The sequence below is a fragment of a genome, unplaced genomic scaffold (genome assembly GCF_019419815.1).
Source record: "Pyrus x bretschneideri cultivar Hongxiangsu unplaced genomic scaffold, Pyrus_bretschneideri_v1 Contig90, whole genome shotgun sequence".
Lineage (NCBI taxonomy): Eukaryota > Viridiplantae > Streptophyta > Magnoliopsida > Rosales > Rosaceae > Pyrus > Pyrus x bretschneideri.
The window spans coordinates 308666-326457 of NW_025999832.1; the positions used below are offsets into that span (position 1 = coordinate 308666).

The window sequence follows — 17792 nt, forward strand, 5'->3', positions numbered from 1 at the left end:
AGCAGGGCACGTAACTCCTATGCCCATGCTGCCGAGAGACAGCAAGCCGACAATAGCATGCCTCATGTTTCCAACTGGGCCCCATCCTCATCATCATCCAATCCATTGCAGGCCTTTTCTCATGAACAGCTACAACAACTTGCCCATGCTGTGTCCTTGATCAATTCCAACCATGCTTCTGGTAATAACAATGCTTATGCAAATGCTGCAGGTCTGCCTTCTGTTTCTATCCCTTCAATAAATTCTATATTTTCAAAGCCTTGGATTTTGGATAGTGGAGCTACAGATCACATCACTTCTAATTCCACACTTTTCACTAAAACAAATTCATCGCCTACACCCATAGTCAATTTACCCACAGGTTCTACCGCCCCAATCACTTCCACTGGCACAATACAATTTAATTCTGACATCACTTTAGATAATGTTTTATGTGTCCCCTCATTCCGTTTAAACCTCATGTCTGCCAGCAAAGTCACTGATTCTCTAAATTGTTGTGTCATACTATTTCCTACCTTTTGTGTCTTGCAGGACTTGGCTACAGGGAAGATGATTGGCTCGCGTAAACAACATGGTGGTCTTTATTACATGTCCCCAGTGCAGAGGACACCAGTTTCTTGCCAAGTCTCACAACCTTCCAACTTATGGCACATGCGTCTTGGCCATCCTTCTGCTTCTCATCTTAAATTAGTATCTCCATTATTGTCTTCAAATAATTTATCTTTTGATAATAATTGTGGCATTTGTCCTATGGCCAAACAAACCAGACTTCCTTTTTCTTTAAGTTCAATTTCAACTCATGCTGCTTTCGATTTATTACATTGTGATATTTGGGGCCCACACAAAATTCCCACACATTCAGGGGCTAGATTCTTTCTTACCATTGTAGATGATTTTACTAGATGCACACGGATATTTCTTATGCAATTTAAATCTCAAACACAACAACTTTTGCAAACCTTCATATCCTTTGTCCACACACAATTTCATGCCAACATTAAGGCAATCCGGGTTGATAATGGGCTAGAATTTTTATCCATGAAATCATTTTTTCAAACCAATGGCATTGAATATCAACGCACATGTGTTTACACTCCACAACAAAATGGAGTTGTCAAACGCAAACATCGTCACATTCTCACTGTTGCTCGTGCCCTCCGCTTCCAATCCCACTTACCTCTCTCATTTTGGGGTGAATATGGTTTGACAGCTGTCTATCTCATTAACTGTCTCTCATCACCATTACTCTCTAATAAATCACCCTTTGAACTTTTGTACCACCGATCGCCATCACTCACTCATTTGCGGGTTTTTGGTTGCCTCTGTTATGCTACTGTTGTTCGTCACACACACAAATTTGACACTCGTGCCAAACGTTACATTTTTGTTGGCTACCCTCATGGTCAAAAGGGTTATAACCTTTTTGATTTGGATACTCATACATTTTTTGTCAGCCGTGATATACACTTTCACGAAACCACATTTCCCTATGCTTCACATTCCGCACATTCTCCTGAACCACCAGGCCCCACACACCCTCCCCAACCATTAGGCCTGCTGCCTTTTGCCCCACCTGATGACCCAATCACCTCCAGCCCACTAACTGCCCCGACCCCACCTGACTCAGGCCATGTGCCTCCTACATCCCAACCCCACCCTTCCGTGACTACCACCATTGAATCCCCTCCTCCCTCACCCACTTCCGTTGGCCCGTTACCACTTGCCAGCCCACCCTCTCCTGCCAGCCCACGCCTTCATGACAACAGCCCCACTTTTTCTTATCCCAGCACACCCACTCTCGATCCAAGCCCACCTTCTCCTGCTTCCAGACCGACACCACCCCTCCCTTCTCAGCCCACCGTAGCACCTTCCCGACAATCTACCCGTCCTAAGCACCTTCCGACATGGCATAAAGAATACCACATGTCCAACCACGTCAGTCCATCTACCCTGGCGCCTTGTCCTTCAGGTACTCGTTATCCTCTCTCTGATTTCCTCTCATATTCTCGTTTCTCTCCTACCCATTCTGCTTTTCTAGCTAACATCACAGGTTCTACCGAGCCCACTTCCTATGCTCAAGCTATCCAAGATCCTCATTGGCAACAGGCCATACATGTCGAATTAGAAGCTTTGCAACAAAATAACACATGGAGTATGGTTCCACTGCCTCTTGGTCATAAACCCATCGGCTGCAAATGGGTCTACAAAATCAAATATAAGTCCGACGGCACCATTGAGCGATACAAAGCTTGTCTTGTCGTCAAGGGTTATACTCAGGTTGAGGGTGTTGACTATCAAGAAACCTTTTCTCCAACTGCCAAACTCACCACCCTCCGGTGTCTTCTTACTATTGCATCAGCCCGTCATTGGTATATCCACCAATTAGATGTCCAAAATGCCTTCCTTCATGGTGACCTACAAGAAGTGGTTTACATGGAGCCTCCTCCTAGCCTTCGCCGACAAGGGGAGAACATTGTGTGTCGGCTCAACAAATCTCTTTTTGGACTCAAACAGGCTTCAAGAAACTGGTTTTCTACCTTTTCAGAAACCATTTGGAGAGTTGGTTACAATCAATCGAAAGCTGATTACTTTCTCTTCACTAAGGCACAAGGTACTTCATTTACTGTAGTCCTTATATATGTTGATGACATACTTCTCACAGGCAATGATCTTGAAGAAATGAATCACCTTAAAATGTTTCTTCTCAAACGCTTCCGCATCAAAGACCTTGGAGATTTGAAGTATTTCTTAGGCATTGAGTTTTCACGTTCAAAGAAAGGTATTTTCATGTCTCAAAGAAAATACGCACTAGATATTTTGCAAGACTCAAGACTCACAGGTGCACGGCCAGACAAGTTTCCGATGGAACAAAATCTCAAGCTCACCCCCACAGATGGAGAGTTGCTCAATGACCCAACCAAGTACAGAAGATTGATTGGCAGGTTAATTTATCTCACTGTCACAAGGCCGGATATAGTTTACTCCGTCCAAACACTTAGTCAATTCATGCATCAACCTCGAAAAACACATTGGGATGCTGCCTTACGGATCCTTAGATACATCAAAGGTACACCTGGTCAAGGTTTGCTGTTTCCCGCCTCTAACAATCTTGCCTTGAAAGCCTTCTGTGATTTAGATTGGGGAGGTTGTCGTGCCACAAGGAGATCAGTTACTGGATACTGCATTTTTCTTGGAAATTCTCTTATCTCATGGAGATCCAAGAAACAAACCAATGTCTCTAGATCATCAGCAGAAGCCGAATATCGAGCTATGGCCAATACATGCTTGGAGCTAACTTGGTTGCGATATATTTTACAAGATCTAAAGGTACCACAAGTAGCTCCAACACCATTGTACTGTGATAATCAAGCGGCCTTGTACATTGCCGCTAATCCGGTTTTCCATGAACGTACAAAACACATTGAAATTGACTGACATATTGTACGAGAAAAACTGCAAGCTGGAATGATTAGTCCTTCACATGTTCCTACTCGGTTTCAGCTAGCAGATGTGTTTACAAAAGCTTTAGGAAAGGACCAGTTTGTGACTCTACGCGACAAGTTAGGAGTTCACGATATTCACTCTCCAACTTGAGGGGGAGTATTAAGGAAATATTATTATTCCTTTCCTAACCTGGCTAAAACCCTACAGATCAGGGAAAAGTCATTATAATTATATCCTACCATTTTAGCCTAGATCAATCCCACTAATTGGGGATCACGGCTTGCATGCCATGATTACAGATGTGTATTGATTGTACAATATTGTATATAATACCTTGTACGAAGAATCGTTTGGTAATCGAAGAAATATATTCAAAAGCCATCACGTCTCCTACATTCTTTACATACCAAGTACGGATTGATACGTGAAGTTTTTGTTTGTGTCTTTTAATACAGGCTACATTAGTGATAGCCTAATTCCGTTTTTTTCTTGCCGCCTCGATACTGCATAAAACGATAACGTATTTTTAATTTTGTTTGTATTTCTTGCAAGAAAAGAAATATTGTTGAGAAATGCAAATTTGAGATTTAAAAGTCACATTTATATTTTTGGGAGGTGTAGACACACTACGTCAATTGGAGAAGATATTTTTCTATGTTACCAAAACACTGCCTAGTACATCACATGCTATAAGATGAGTGGGGATAAGTTTTTTATTTTTAAGTATCCATCCATTTTTATTAAAATACGTGATGTACCAAACTGTATTCTAGGTACACTGAAAAATCTATCCAATTGGAAAGACACAAATTTGATATCTCATTTACTTTTCTCTTTTAACTAGCAAGTCCACCTCCTATACATCTTTTAGTTCCACCCTCTTTACAACTCCTAAAAGATTTCTTCCTCGACAGACATGTATGGAACCGATACATCACTACAGTGCTATCCTGTGTTAAAAATGGAAGGACATGTGAAAATAAACTAACACGTCTTCTTATATTATCGACACGAGATGTCATCATCATAGTAGTATACATGTGTCTGTGTCATACAAGTTCCCGTAGCTTCCTGGGGTCATGAGGGGTTGCATGATGGGTGAATATTGAATAGAATTTATTTTCTTTTAACAAACAGTTTCAGTGTGTAAAGGTTCCCCATGGCAATAGGCAATTAAATCCCATCAAGTGAATAGTAACTGCCTTTAATGAACAGTAATTGTCTATTGCATCTTCACCCCTAAACTGGATAGCCCGGCAATTCGTATTAAAATATTAGTATTTTTTATTTTATAAAATACTAAAAAATAATTTTATTTTTAATTTTGGATAGGATTTTTAACCGATCTCGTCACATCACGTGTCATTATCCAAAAGTACAATTTTTGTAGATAGGTTGATAAGATTTTTAACCAATTCCGTCAAGCAACGTGTCCTTACCTGTTCAGAATCGTTGAAAATATTGAAATGTGTTGTAAGGTGGGAGAAAATGGTAAGGTATTTATAGAATAAAAAAATTATAACTTTAAAAAAAATTGAATTTTTTTTGGATTTTTATTTTTTTATAAATTATTAACTTAATTAATCAGATTATTAACTTAATTGAAATCCAACTAATCAGATTGTGACATGTGGCCCACCGTAACATTTCTTTTTTTTTTAATTTTTAAAGAAAAAAAACGTGGACCGTTGATCTGGAAATCAAACAGTCCAAATTCAACGGCTACTGAGTGGTTACTAGGCAAGCCCCACAGCCTGAAATCTTGTCAATGATGTGCCCCTCCCCCCACCCCCCACCCCATGTGCCTGACACAAAATTTTTTATAACATGGTTGACGTCACTCCCCCCTCAGGCGTTAGGGCCTAAGACATGGCCTAATCTCTTCCATGGGCTCCCCTCAGCCCAATTGCCCAAATGGGTTGGTGCCACTTTGGCAGGGGATTGGATTGCAATTAGAGTTGGTCCACAGGGCAAAAGAGCACGCTGGAGTTGCTCTAAAAGAGGGAGGAAATGGGGGAGGGTTGGCTTAGCCTCACAATTGGTTAGCAATAATATAGTTCAAATTCTCATTTGGCGAAAATCCAATTTAAAACCTCTTACTTACAAGTGAAGAGAAATAATGAAGAAAAAAAATTAGCTAAAGTAAATTTGGCATAAAGCTCAAGCATAGGTGGAGTGGGGTGAAGGGTAAATCTTGGGTCCTATTCCCTTCTTAATCAAAATTTTCTATTCTTTAAAACAAACGATAAGAGGGATTCAAATACACGACTTTGGGTGTAGCAATACAAACTCTTTAAGTCTTAACCACTTGAATTGTAAATCTCGTACTCTTTTTTACTAGATTTGATTACCATCAGTAATAGGTGAATGAGATATTGTTGATCTTTGTAATAAAGTAATAAAGAAAAAGGTAACAAACCGTATAATTTAATATTTAAATATATGATCAAAATTATAACATTATAATTAATTATAGTATGGCTATAAATTTGCTATTATTAAATAAATAATATAATTATTATAATTATTATATTAAATATTATAATGAATGTAAGGATAAGTCGTCTTGTTAAATCTTCAAATATTACTTTTCCATTATTCCAATTAAATCGATTAGAAATCAACAAAATAAAAAGTAAGTGGACCTAACCCATTGCATCATAATTATATCCACTATTCTAATATTAAAATTCAATAGAGATGAAATTGGATCTTTGCGGGAATCTATCGATATATCCGATTTAATCTTCTTGTTCCTAGACGTTCTATAGGAATAAATTAGAAATGAATAAATTACTATTCCCTTTTTCCTGGTTGGTTCTTTGCGCCCAGTTTTGGTGTAGCAGCTATATTTCGATTCATCCTCTTTTTCCAGGGGTTTCATAATTGGACATTGAACCCATTTCATATGATGGGAGTTGCTGGGGTGTTAGGCTCTGCTCTGTTATGCGCTATTCATGGTGCTACCGTAGAAAATACTTTATTTGAAGATGGTGATGGTGCAAATACATTCCGTGCTTTTAACCCAACTCAAGCTGAAGAAACTTATTCAATGGTCACCGCTAACCGATTTTGGTCCCAAATCTTTGGGCTGGTTTTTTCCGGTAAACCTTGGTTACATTTCTTTATGTTATTTATACCAATAACCGGTTTATTAGATCAATTGAATCGAATAATATGTAGGATACTGTTTGAGCCCAAAATATTGGTGTGGGCTAAGTTAGGAGTGGTTCTCGGCCCGGCAGTATGTTTCTAGAATCATTATGGGCTGCTTGGTTAGGATCGGCCGAGTTCTAGTATAAGGAGGATTGATGGGGTAAGCTGAATCCTAGTATAATAAGGAGTCTCAATGGAATGAGGATGCTGAGATTTGAGAAGTGAATGTGGCCGGATAAAGAGGTTGGTTCAAAGTCCTAATGGAGGAAGGATTGGCTGAGATATGGTTTGATTAGGATGAGGAATCCTAATCCGAGTATAGTTCTGGTTCGGCCAAGACGAGATTGGCAGCTATAAATAAGATGGGGGTGCATCATTCTAAGCCCTCCAATTCAACACACAAACTGCCTTGCGCAAACCTTCGCTCTACGCGAAACCCCTCAAATATCTTGATATTTTTATTTTCTTTTTTGCCAACATATCTTCAGTTTGGATAAACAGCACTGTTAAGGCAATCAGTGACATCTTCAGTTTGGATAAACAGCACTGTTACCTTAGAATCAGTCGACCTCAGAGCACCTTCAGTTTAGATAAACAGCACTCCATCGAGGCCGACTGGTTACCTATCCAAGTCTCGGCCAAGAGGAATTTTTGAGTTCTTTTTAACAAAGGCCATCTCATTAGCCTTCTCGGCGAAGTGAGGTGTTACAGATTATCGGGCTCGGCACATTGAACGCCAAGTTGTTTATGATTGGATATTCACAAGTAAGTTTTAGAGTTTGACATTCTGACGGCCGAACGACATTCACCATAAGACATACATCTCTTTTGAGTACTTGTATCCGTATAGTTTGGTGCCGGTTCGGCGTGCTTATACTCTTACGAATATAATCATAGTGACCGAACCCGGCATTGACGATCCATGAACTTTGCAAGACTAGCAGCTTTGTCTTCAGGCTCTAGAACCTAAAGGTTAAGACCTATTCCTTCCTCGACCACAATTGCGAGATCAAGAAATCAACAACATGCTCAATGCAACATCAACACATTTTACTCCCCGACCGAGCTCGACCGTCGAGTTGGCACGCCCCACATCAACCGAAGGATGTAATTAGCTTATTAATTATTCGGCTTGCGTGCCACGTAAGCTTAGTAGTTTTTAGGCTCATCAGATACTTTTGTTCCCATGAAAAAAAAATTGTCCCAAGTTTTCGGCTAGAAAAACTCATCTCACAAGAATAACAAAGAGGACACTCGGACAAACAGACACCAGAATTACAGCAACTTTGAGAAACAAAGTGGACTAAATGATCATTTTAACAGCTAAAGGGAAAATGGCAAGCAAACACAAAAGACGAAAACAGCACGAGGGAAGCATCATTGAACAAAAGCTCAAGGAAACAATGAATTGAAGACACAAGCTGCAATCATTGATGGAAAATTTATATAAATTCCAATCGACTAGTGTCTAGCATGGGCACATACGAAAACAAAAGCCTTCAACACAACCTCGAGGACCGGCCAAGAACACAAAAACTCGTGGACCAGCCATGATAAAAAATCGAGAAAATCAAACACGCTTCTACAACTCTCCGTCCTCATATCCTAAAATACAAGCGAGATAGTTGTGGCATAGAACATGTTAATCCTCATCCATCCCTGCAGGCTGATCTCTCCTACTTGGGCCACCTGCTGGTTTTGCCATTATAATCTGCAACACGGTCAAGGCATTGTAGAAAAATATCAGCTATCGTCTTTATTAATCTTACTGATTTATTCATATCTATTAAGGTTTAATCATAAAGAGAGAAATATTTGAAAGCAAACCCTAGGTTATAAGCAAAAGTTGTGATGAGGTCGGCTTCCTTAGCAGAAGATATATCAGTAATGATACATTTGAAAGTCATAAACCCTGCACTAATCCATCCTAACTTGGACATTTCTTTAAACCCGATGCACTTAGTATTTGAGTTCCCTGAACGGATTCAGTTAGCGAGTAAAAAAAGCAATGACCAATGGTTACTAATTTACTTACTTGATCTACTCTGAGGACAGTGCAGGCAGCATCTGCAGCATATTTGAGAGCAAAGAACCTGTAACAAACATCCCAAAAAAGGTCAGGCCAAAGGAAAAAAAAAAAAATCCTAAGACAAAATATGGAGGCCTAATATCGCGTATAAAGAAAAATAAGATTGGGCAAAAGTTTCCTGAAAATCTTAGTGGTTCAATAAAAAAAGATTGATTCCAATAATTCAAACAACCTAACCATCTACAAATAACTAAATATCCATTGTATATGAATTGGAGATATGAACAACGCTTGGCCTACATGTAAGGAGTCATTCCTCATTACAAGGACAACTTGTTCATTAGGAATAAGAAGGAAATAGAAAATGTCCAATTACTGTTATTGATTTGTAAGCAGGAATAGCTCCTTACATGTAAAGAGCCAAGTATTTCCTTGAGATATTTCAGAGTATTATACATCAGTTACCATAACAAAACTCACTTATGCAAAACCCTACAAATTGTTTTAGAAATGAAAAACATAAGAGTCCATCCCCATAAATCGACAGAGGGTTTTAAAAAGGTTGGCATTGTCACTGCATTATCCTCATGAACCATTTCTTGAAAACAAAACTAACTGTAAGTTTTAAAATGTGGCGACATCGATACATGCAAACGCAATAATGAAGGGGAAAACCCCGAAATATCCGGGGCCTTGACATAACCATTAGGCTTTTTGTTTATTTATTTTTTAAAATCACCTCAATCATGGACTAAATGAAATATTACAAACGTAGACAAACTGCCTAGATGCCTATTATCAACATTGCAACTTCAAAATTCACCAAATTATTCCAACCCTAAAAGCAAAATTGTATGTTTATATAAAAAAATCTACACAAGAATAAATGAACCAGACAGATGAAAAACTACAGGCACAGCAGGAACTCATTGGTTACCGAAACCACCAAAAAGCGCATAGGAATAAAACTGTCCGCTACAGACTAATTCTAGACCTAATGCACAAAACTTAATCTTCAGGATCAATATTGCATTGGCATCACAGTTGCAACTTGTAGCAAGGTAAAATGATATGAAAACATTCAAAAAAAAAAGGGACTTGAAACAAGAGAAAGAACGTTTACTTAGTTATGTGGAGGTCCCAAACATTAATAGTTGACACATCTTTGCAACGGCCTTCCTCTAAGTCAATGCCAGCTTTCTTATTTCCTGATGCATGTTCAGCATAGAGAGAAGATATGATCTCCATTGCATTCTGCCCAGCATTCTCAGCCAGAGTTTTAGGCACCATCTCAAAACTTTCAGCAAACTTTGCTATAGCATACTGATCCAATCTGCAAAGTCAGTATCTTTAGTGAGTTATTTTTCTCACAGTCAGATTCAGTTTTATGCTGTCAGGCAACATTACATGCATAGCACAAATTCCATATTGCAGATCGACCTGAAACAACTCTAATGAATCATATCGAAATTCAGAATATTTCTAAACCACACCATTTTTGGACCAGAACATACATGATATATGTTTTTTACTTTTGTTTTTGCTTTTGCTGCGAGTCAATTTTCCTTTTCAATAGAATATCTTATATGGCATGACGTCAGCCTTCTAAACAAAATCTTGATAGCTAATTCCACCTCATATCATTATTATTGCTGATCATTTTTGTCCGACTGTACCTAAAAGTTTTCAAAGAACCAAGCAGAAATCTCCATGTGTATTATGTAATTCAGTTGAACTTTAATAATTCAAAAATAGAGACAATTTACCCTGTTTCTTTAAAAGAGAATTCCTTCACCCTTCTAGCTAACTCAATTTCAGTAGCTGCAGCTCCAGGAACAATACGGCTATCCTTGCACATAGCCTGATAATGAAATGCATTAGGAAAGCGAAAGATTACTTTCAATGGTTTGGACACCTGAATAAAGAACTACTTCAAGAGTTCCGGAGCACAATACGCATCCAGTGATTGCAGAGCTAAAACAAAGCCAGTCAAACAACATAGAAAACTCTTAATGCTCCACATAAATTACCTTGTACGTGTTCACTCCATCATCAACTGCTCTTTCAAGGTCATCTAATATACTATCAGTACTTGCCCGTAGAACCACAGTAGCTACTGAGTTTCCACCTTCTTCATTCTTCACAACAGTGACCTACATAAAAAATCGTTCAATATATCAAGAAGATGAAAAAGAAAATAGCCTAGAACAAAATAATTTAGAGACAATACTAGGTCTGAGGATGAGGAAACATCTTTTCAGCATACCCTAACACCGGCAATTTCCTCAACCGCAACAGAGTCAGCATATCCCAGATCATCTGGGTTAGGTAGGCTAAGCTTCAACTGTTGCAAAAATACAATGGGTATTTTTGTAAGATTCTCATAATTAAGAAACATTCAATAAGGTTCTCATAAGATATCAGATTCTTGTAAGATTACCATGGCAACAGCACCAGTTGTACGGCAAAATCGTCTCAATTCAAATTTTGAACTGATTTTCAGCACCATGAGCCTGGAATCAAGAACTAACAAGTTAAAACAGAACAAGAGCTCAAAGATCTCTTAAGAGATTGAAAACCTTAAGATGGGTATTGAAGGGTTTATCTGATTTTACACACACGTGTCAGTTTGTGCTACAAGGGTGGAAAATAACAAAAATATGACAAGATGTTGCTACTTACTTGTACCGCTCACAGAAATGTAGTGCCATCTCTCCAACTGCAGCTCCACTGACAATTACTTTGGCACCCGAATCTGCAACTGCTTTAATGAGCTCCTCAATTTTAGCTTCTTCAGTTTTTGCATAATTTTCAAGCTACATAAATGACGAAGAAAATACTTATCATAGTTAATGACATATCAACCACATTAAACCCAACTTAGCAAACAATGGAAGACGAAAGGCTGGGCTCAATTACTATGTACAGCCCTTTAACCAAAAAACAAACAAGGGGAGACTAAAAAGCAATACCAAGGACCACTTCAAGAAAAGAGTACCATATGCATATGAAGATCTTAACGAGTTGCACATAGACACTAAGTATTCAAGAAACTGCCACCAAATCTGACCTTTATGGAATCACTTGCTTATAAGAAAAAAAATTTGGTTGCAACATAAAGAGAAAATTTGATCTTTTGCTAAATATAACTACAATCTCCCACTCCTCCAGAACAACAAACACACACACACACACACACACACACACACAGAGGGAGAAGCAGTGATCACTAGATAATCATGACTATTCTCCTGCTATATACAACATAAAAGACTTTTCTCACTACCAGCTGCAACCCAGAAATCACCTTCCTCTTCAAAAATTACCTGGTCAGCGGTATGAATTAGAACAGTTCCTTTGGTCTCAGTTGCAGAGGTATCAACTCCACCAGCAAACACAGCAACCTGAAAAGGTTTAACAGAATACACAAGCTAAGAAACTTGAACCTTTGAAACATATATTTAGAACACATAAAGGTCAAAGGGCGTTTATAATAAAAGATAGCGATTGGATAACAATATGGAAAACAGGAATGATCAAGCAGAAAGAATTATAAACTACAATAGAAGAAGATTCAAAAGTTAAATGGCACCAAAGCACTATAAAGTTAATAATAGTATTCATATCGGCATGTCAAACACACACTCATGTTACTAGCCTACGAAACCAATTCTAGTTTAATAATTTAACAATCTAGAAACAAAAGATGCATCACACTGTTAGCAGATATATGTACAATCCATGAAGCACAAATCATGGAAATATGTGCTAAAATATCAGCTGCATAACAAAAACAAATGAAATTGACAAAAATAAATAAAAGATACCGTTGTCGATATCTCTATAGTGCACCCCTGGGGTAAATTTAAACATTATAGATATAAGCTGGCATATCAAAGTACCAATTTACCACATAATAAAAAACCCTAAAGCTGTATTAAGTTTGAGAATACCATTGAAACCCTTGGGATGATAAGTGACTGTCCATCAACTTATTTTATGTTCAGTTTTTTATCCTAGATTAAACAGCTTTGGCTCATTGTGACATAATTATCCAGATACAAGAAGGAAACCACTGGTACATCAAGTTTGTGAAAATCAGCACCAACATCACAAAAGGATTCCAAGAAAACAATCTTAACATTTGTAATGTTCAACAGAACTCATGTGAATTTATAGAAAACTAAATTCCAAAATAGTCATTGTGTGGTGAACTCTCTGAACTTCAATACATGAAGAACTACATGTTACGACAAGAAGGCTGCCGCAGACCTTGAGCATAGCATATTATTGAATGCAATATGCAAAAAGATAGTGTTATCAAGGTACTAACATGAAATCAGAAGCCCTAATCATCACAATTAAAACTAAAAGAACACCATTTTCTCTGGTACCCAACAAACCAGGCCAACATTTTTCCTGGCTCTAAAGGTTTGAAGTATGAAAAATAGGGAAGAGGGCATTGCAAGTTCACACCAGACCAACACCTTACTTATTCTAACTGGTATTTGCTTTGAACAATTATCATCGATTTTACATCATAATCATTCAACAAACCTACCATTTCCATAGATTTTTAAAAAATATCATTCAACCATACTGACTAACACAAGCAAATAGCAATTCCATTTAGGAAACTGACTTTGGCCCACACAAACTACCTTGAGGACATTTATGATAACGAAAAGGTATAATATCATGCTCATTTTCTTATAATCATTGAGTTTCTTCTTCCCTATACCCAATATTTCATGCTGAAAGTTGCAATGATGTTTCGTCCGTTTCGTCCATCATTTACTAGTTGCTCCAAATTTGAAATGAGATTCTCAGTATACTGTCCTCACAATACCAATAATTTGTGCCTTTATATCAAAATCCAGAGCTAATGTATAGTGAAAACTCCCAAAATGGTGCTAAAAGGACAACTCAAAGTAACAAAAGAGTAAATCAGACAGTTTTTAATAGACCATGAGAAATAAAACTCATCATATAAGGGTACAGCATGTATATTTTATGCAAAAGTTCAAAAGCATAAGTGTAAAAGATTACTAACCTTGGCCTTCTCCATTCTCTTTATACTCCCAACAGCATCAGTTTTCAACACCATACCTCGTACTACTGCACAATTATGCAATCCTCCTCCTGCAATCTTCGCAACACGTACATTATCGACATTGAAGTTTGCTGGGTTCTTGGGGCATACTTGTATACATGCCTATATCGTCCAATAAAAATGTCTACCATTAGAACATGCTAACAAACAGTGACATACTATTCTTCTTCCCTTGGCTTCGAAATAGCCGAGTAGCTGACAATTTTGAAATTAACCAATAACACACAAGGGGAAACAAATAGCAATTACATCGGCAACAAGTGAGGACAAGATATCTTCTTGGCCGAATTGCTTGCTGGCAACAGCAGCTCTCATTCTTGAAACCACTTGTTCTTTGTTGCGCACATCCATGATATCGGAACCTTCCTCAACCAATTCATCTAAGATTTCAATCGTCTGAAATATTAAAAAAAATCGAACAAAACTCAGAACTTAAGAATTCTGATAACCGATAAAAATCGGAAAGGGGATTGACAAACCTTTTTGATGGCTTTATTGTATCCACTAATTATCTCACTTGGGTGCAGGCCCATCCTTATAAGCTCCTCTGCGTTTTGAAGGAGCTCTCCGGCAAAAGAAATGGTGAGATTAGCACCATCGCCGATTTCTTCCTGCTGAGCCCTGCCTGCCAAAACCAAAATCTTGGCAGCAGGATGCTGAACCTCCAGTTCGTTCACAATCGTGGCGGCATCATTCGTCACAAATAGCTTGTCCAAGTGATTGATTACCATCTTATTCATACCTGATTAGTGAAAAAATCAACAAAATTTCAAGAATAAAAAATTCTACTTGTAAGTACCGGATCCACCAAAAGGGACTCTGATTTGTAGTCAGTAGAGTAAGAAAAGGGCATACCATTGGGACCCAGAGAAGTTCTAGTGATGGTGGAGAGTTGCTTGCAGGCATCGATGTTCTTCACTACCGCCTCGTCCAAACCGGAGAGGTGCTTGTGGCCCTCCTTCAACATCGATTGTATTCCATAGGGCTGCATTCTGGACTCCTTTTTCTTCTTCTTCTTCTGCTACTCTTTCTTTGTCACAGATTCTGCAAAACCCTAACCCTAGAAATGCCTAACTTGCCAAAACCCTTACTCTCTGCAACTGAAGATATGTTCTCTGAGCGCGGAGCTCCTTTTGTTTTCTAAGGATGCGGCTCCTCTACAGTTATGCCATTTGCATTTGTTCGCCCAAAATGAAATCTGCATCCTCCAACTAATCCAATGGATTGATCGTTTGCCAGGTCATTTAAAACAACTTTTTGTAATTGGATAAATAGTTCCATAGTGACACGGGATTCACCCTCGTAATAAAAGATATAGAAATTAAACTCTTATAATAATGTTCATGAGGATTCAAATTCAAAATTAAAAGTTTCGTCAGCAAGTCAACTTTTTAAACAGCTTACACGAGGAGGATATTAATAAAGAGCTGACAAAACTTCCAATCTTGGGCTTTAATCCTAAAAGACTTTACTACAGGGTTTAATCTTAATTTCGTTAGGATTCAAGCACAAAATTAAAAGTTCCTTTCAGCAAGTCAACTTTTGGATAGCTTACACAAGCAGGATATTAAGAACATCTCCAAAGGAGATATCAAAATCCTAGATGGAATGTCACTGTGCATATTTAACATCAAAATCTCTCAAACCGAAGTGTTATTTGCTAACTACATTTGAAGGCTTTGTGATTTGGAGTCAAATTTGACATCTCAAATTTATTTTTAATTTATTTTAATAGCGGGTCTCTTTTCCACGAAAAGAGACCCTCTCTAGATCTCTTCCACCAAGACCATCATATCAAGTTATCCATGCCTTTAAAATTTTATCCAACAACCAAAAATTATTACACCATTTAAGGGATCAAAATAGGTGGACTGTTGGATGAAATTTCAAAGGCCCGGATCACTTGATCAGGTGGTCTTGGTGGAAGAGATCCAGAGATGATCTCTTTCGCTTTTCCACTAACATTTCAATCAATGAAAATTTTGTTTCAAAATTTTTTAATAATGACAACCATTTAAAGCACTATTTAAATAATAAAATAACATTTGACAATTCAGTTGAAGAATTACAAAATTTAACATAAGACTTCAAATTATCACATGTCTCATCAATTGTAATTTGACTCTTGTAATTTGATATTTCCTTTGGAGATGGTCTAACAGAGAGTTGACAAAACTTTTAATTTTACGCTTCAATCCTAAAAGACTTTCCCACAAGGGTTTAATCTTCATTTTTTACCACGTGACTATCTTTTGAATATTCTATCACTACGAGGATTATTTATCCAATTAGGTCTTTTTATTTTGGGTATTTGTATCTTTTTCTCCTAGTTACAATTTTTGGACAAACAAAATAATATTTCTTTTAGTAAAAACTTAATGTTTTCATTGTTTCGTTCCTTAATCCGGCATTGCATCAAATGCTTCATAATTTTTATATTGCTTAGTTCAAGTGATGATTAATTCCCATTTTGGCGTTTATGTATGTCCTTTGTATACTTAGTTGTCAGTTTAATTTCTGAAAATATCTTGTTGTGCAGCACTAAATCATTAGGTTGTTCCTTTTGACCCTATTGTATATCGTAAGTGTTCAACCTCCTAAGAGCATCTAATTGTGTAGGCAAACAAAATAGGCAAAATTGTACTATAATGACTAACATGACAAGTTGCCTATTCAACTTTTGCATGATAAAAATGTGTAACACCAATGGAATAGACAAATCAAGTAGTCAAAAATTTATATTACTTTACTTTCACCTTTAATATTTACTTTTTATTTTTATTTTTATGGTTTTATCTTTCTCCACATTGTTCACCTATTTGGTAACTCATGTAATTTTTGTTAACAGATGGTCCTTTTTCAGTGGCCCTTTTAAAAGAATAACAGAAGCCCACATCTAACAAATGAAAAGGCCAAGCACACATTCATGGCATGATTGGAGGAAAAAACTCATGCCTAACATCACATTTAACACATGATACCGAGTAGTAGCAGACCGAGACTGAGCTCAACCACCACATTTAAACATCTACTGACCACTACTGTCACATCTCGCCCCGAGGCGAATCACTTCTCGGGCTCGCTCCACCACCGTAGCACGATTTTGTCCGTTTTGGGCTTACCATTACCTCACAGTTTTGTTTTTGGGAACTCACGAGTAACTTCCCAGTGGGTCACCCATCATGGAATTGCTCTAGCCCCTTTCTCACTTAACTTCGGAGTTCCTACGGAACCCAAAGCTAGTGAGCTCCCAAAAGGCCTCGTGCTAGGTAGGGATGGGAATATACATATAAGGATCACTCACCTGGACAATGTAGGATGTCACAATCCATCCCCCTTAGAGGCCCAACGTCCTCGTCGACACACCACGACCAGGGTTAGGCTCTGATACCAATTGTCACATCCCAGCCCAGGGAGGATCACTTCTCGGGCCCGCTCCACCACTGTAGCACGATATTGTCCACTTTGGGCTTACCATTCCCTCACGATTTTGTTTTTGGGAACTCACGAGCAACTTCCTAGTGGGTCACCCATCATGGAATTGCTCTAGCCTCCTTCTCGCTTAACTTCGGAATTCCTATAGAACCCAAAGTCAGTGAGCTCCCAAAAGGCCTCATGCTAGGTAGGGATGGGAATATATATATATATATATATATATATATATATATAAGGATTACTCCCCTGGGCGATGTGGGATGTCACAATCTATTGTCACATCCCGGCCCAGGAAGAATCACTTCCCAGGCCCGCTCCACCACCGTAGCACGATATTGTCCGCTTTGGGCTTACCATTCCCTCACGGTTTTGTTTTTGGGAACTCACGAGCAACTTCCTAGTGGACCCCATCATGGAATTGCTCTAGCCCCCTTCTCGCTTAACTTCGAAGTTCCTACGGAACCCAAAGCCAGTGAGTTCCCAAAAAGCCTCGTGCTAGGTAGGGATGGGAATATACATATAAGGATCACTCCTCTGGGCGATATGGGATGTCACAATTACCCCCATGACATATGATAGAAAAATCTAGTGGGTCCAAGTGTTAGAAGAGAGAAA

At 38.2% G+C, this 17792-nt stretch overlaps 1 protein-coding gene across 1 annotated transcript; it reads right to left on the reverse strand.

The window, feature by feature from the left end:
• Positions 1-8008: 8008 nt before the first annotated feature.
• On the reverse strand, positions 8009-14858 carry LOC103955138 (T-complex protein 1 subunit theta). The gene is made up of 13 exons (XM_048576781.1): positions 14598-14858; positions 14222-14484; positions 13992-14138; positions 13683-13844; positions 11956-12033; positions 11312-11445; positions 11070-11142; positions 10896-10973; positions 10660-10782; positions 10396-10490; positions 9753-9962; positions 8636-8693; positions 8009-8311 (listed from the first exon to the last, which is right to left on the reverse strand). Exons 1-13 carry the CDS (start codon positions 14731-14733, stop codon positions 8243-8245), a joined length of 1626 nt encoding a protein of 541 aa, XP_048432738.1. The 5' UTR covers positions 14734-14858; the 3' UTR covers positions 8009-8242.
• Between the last annotated feature and the right edge of the window lie 2934 nt (positions 14859-17792).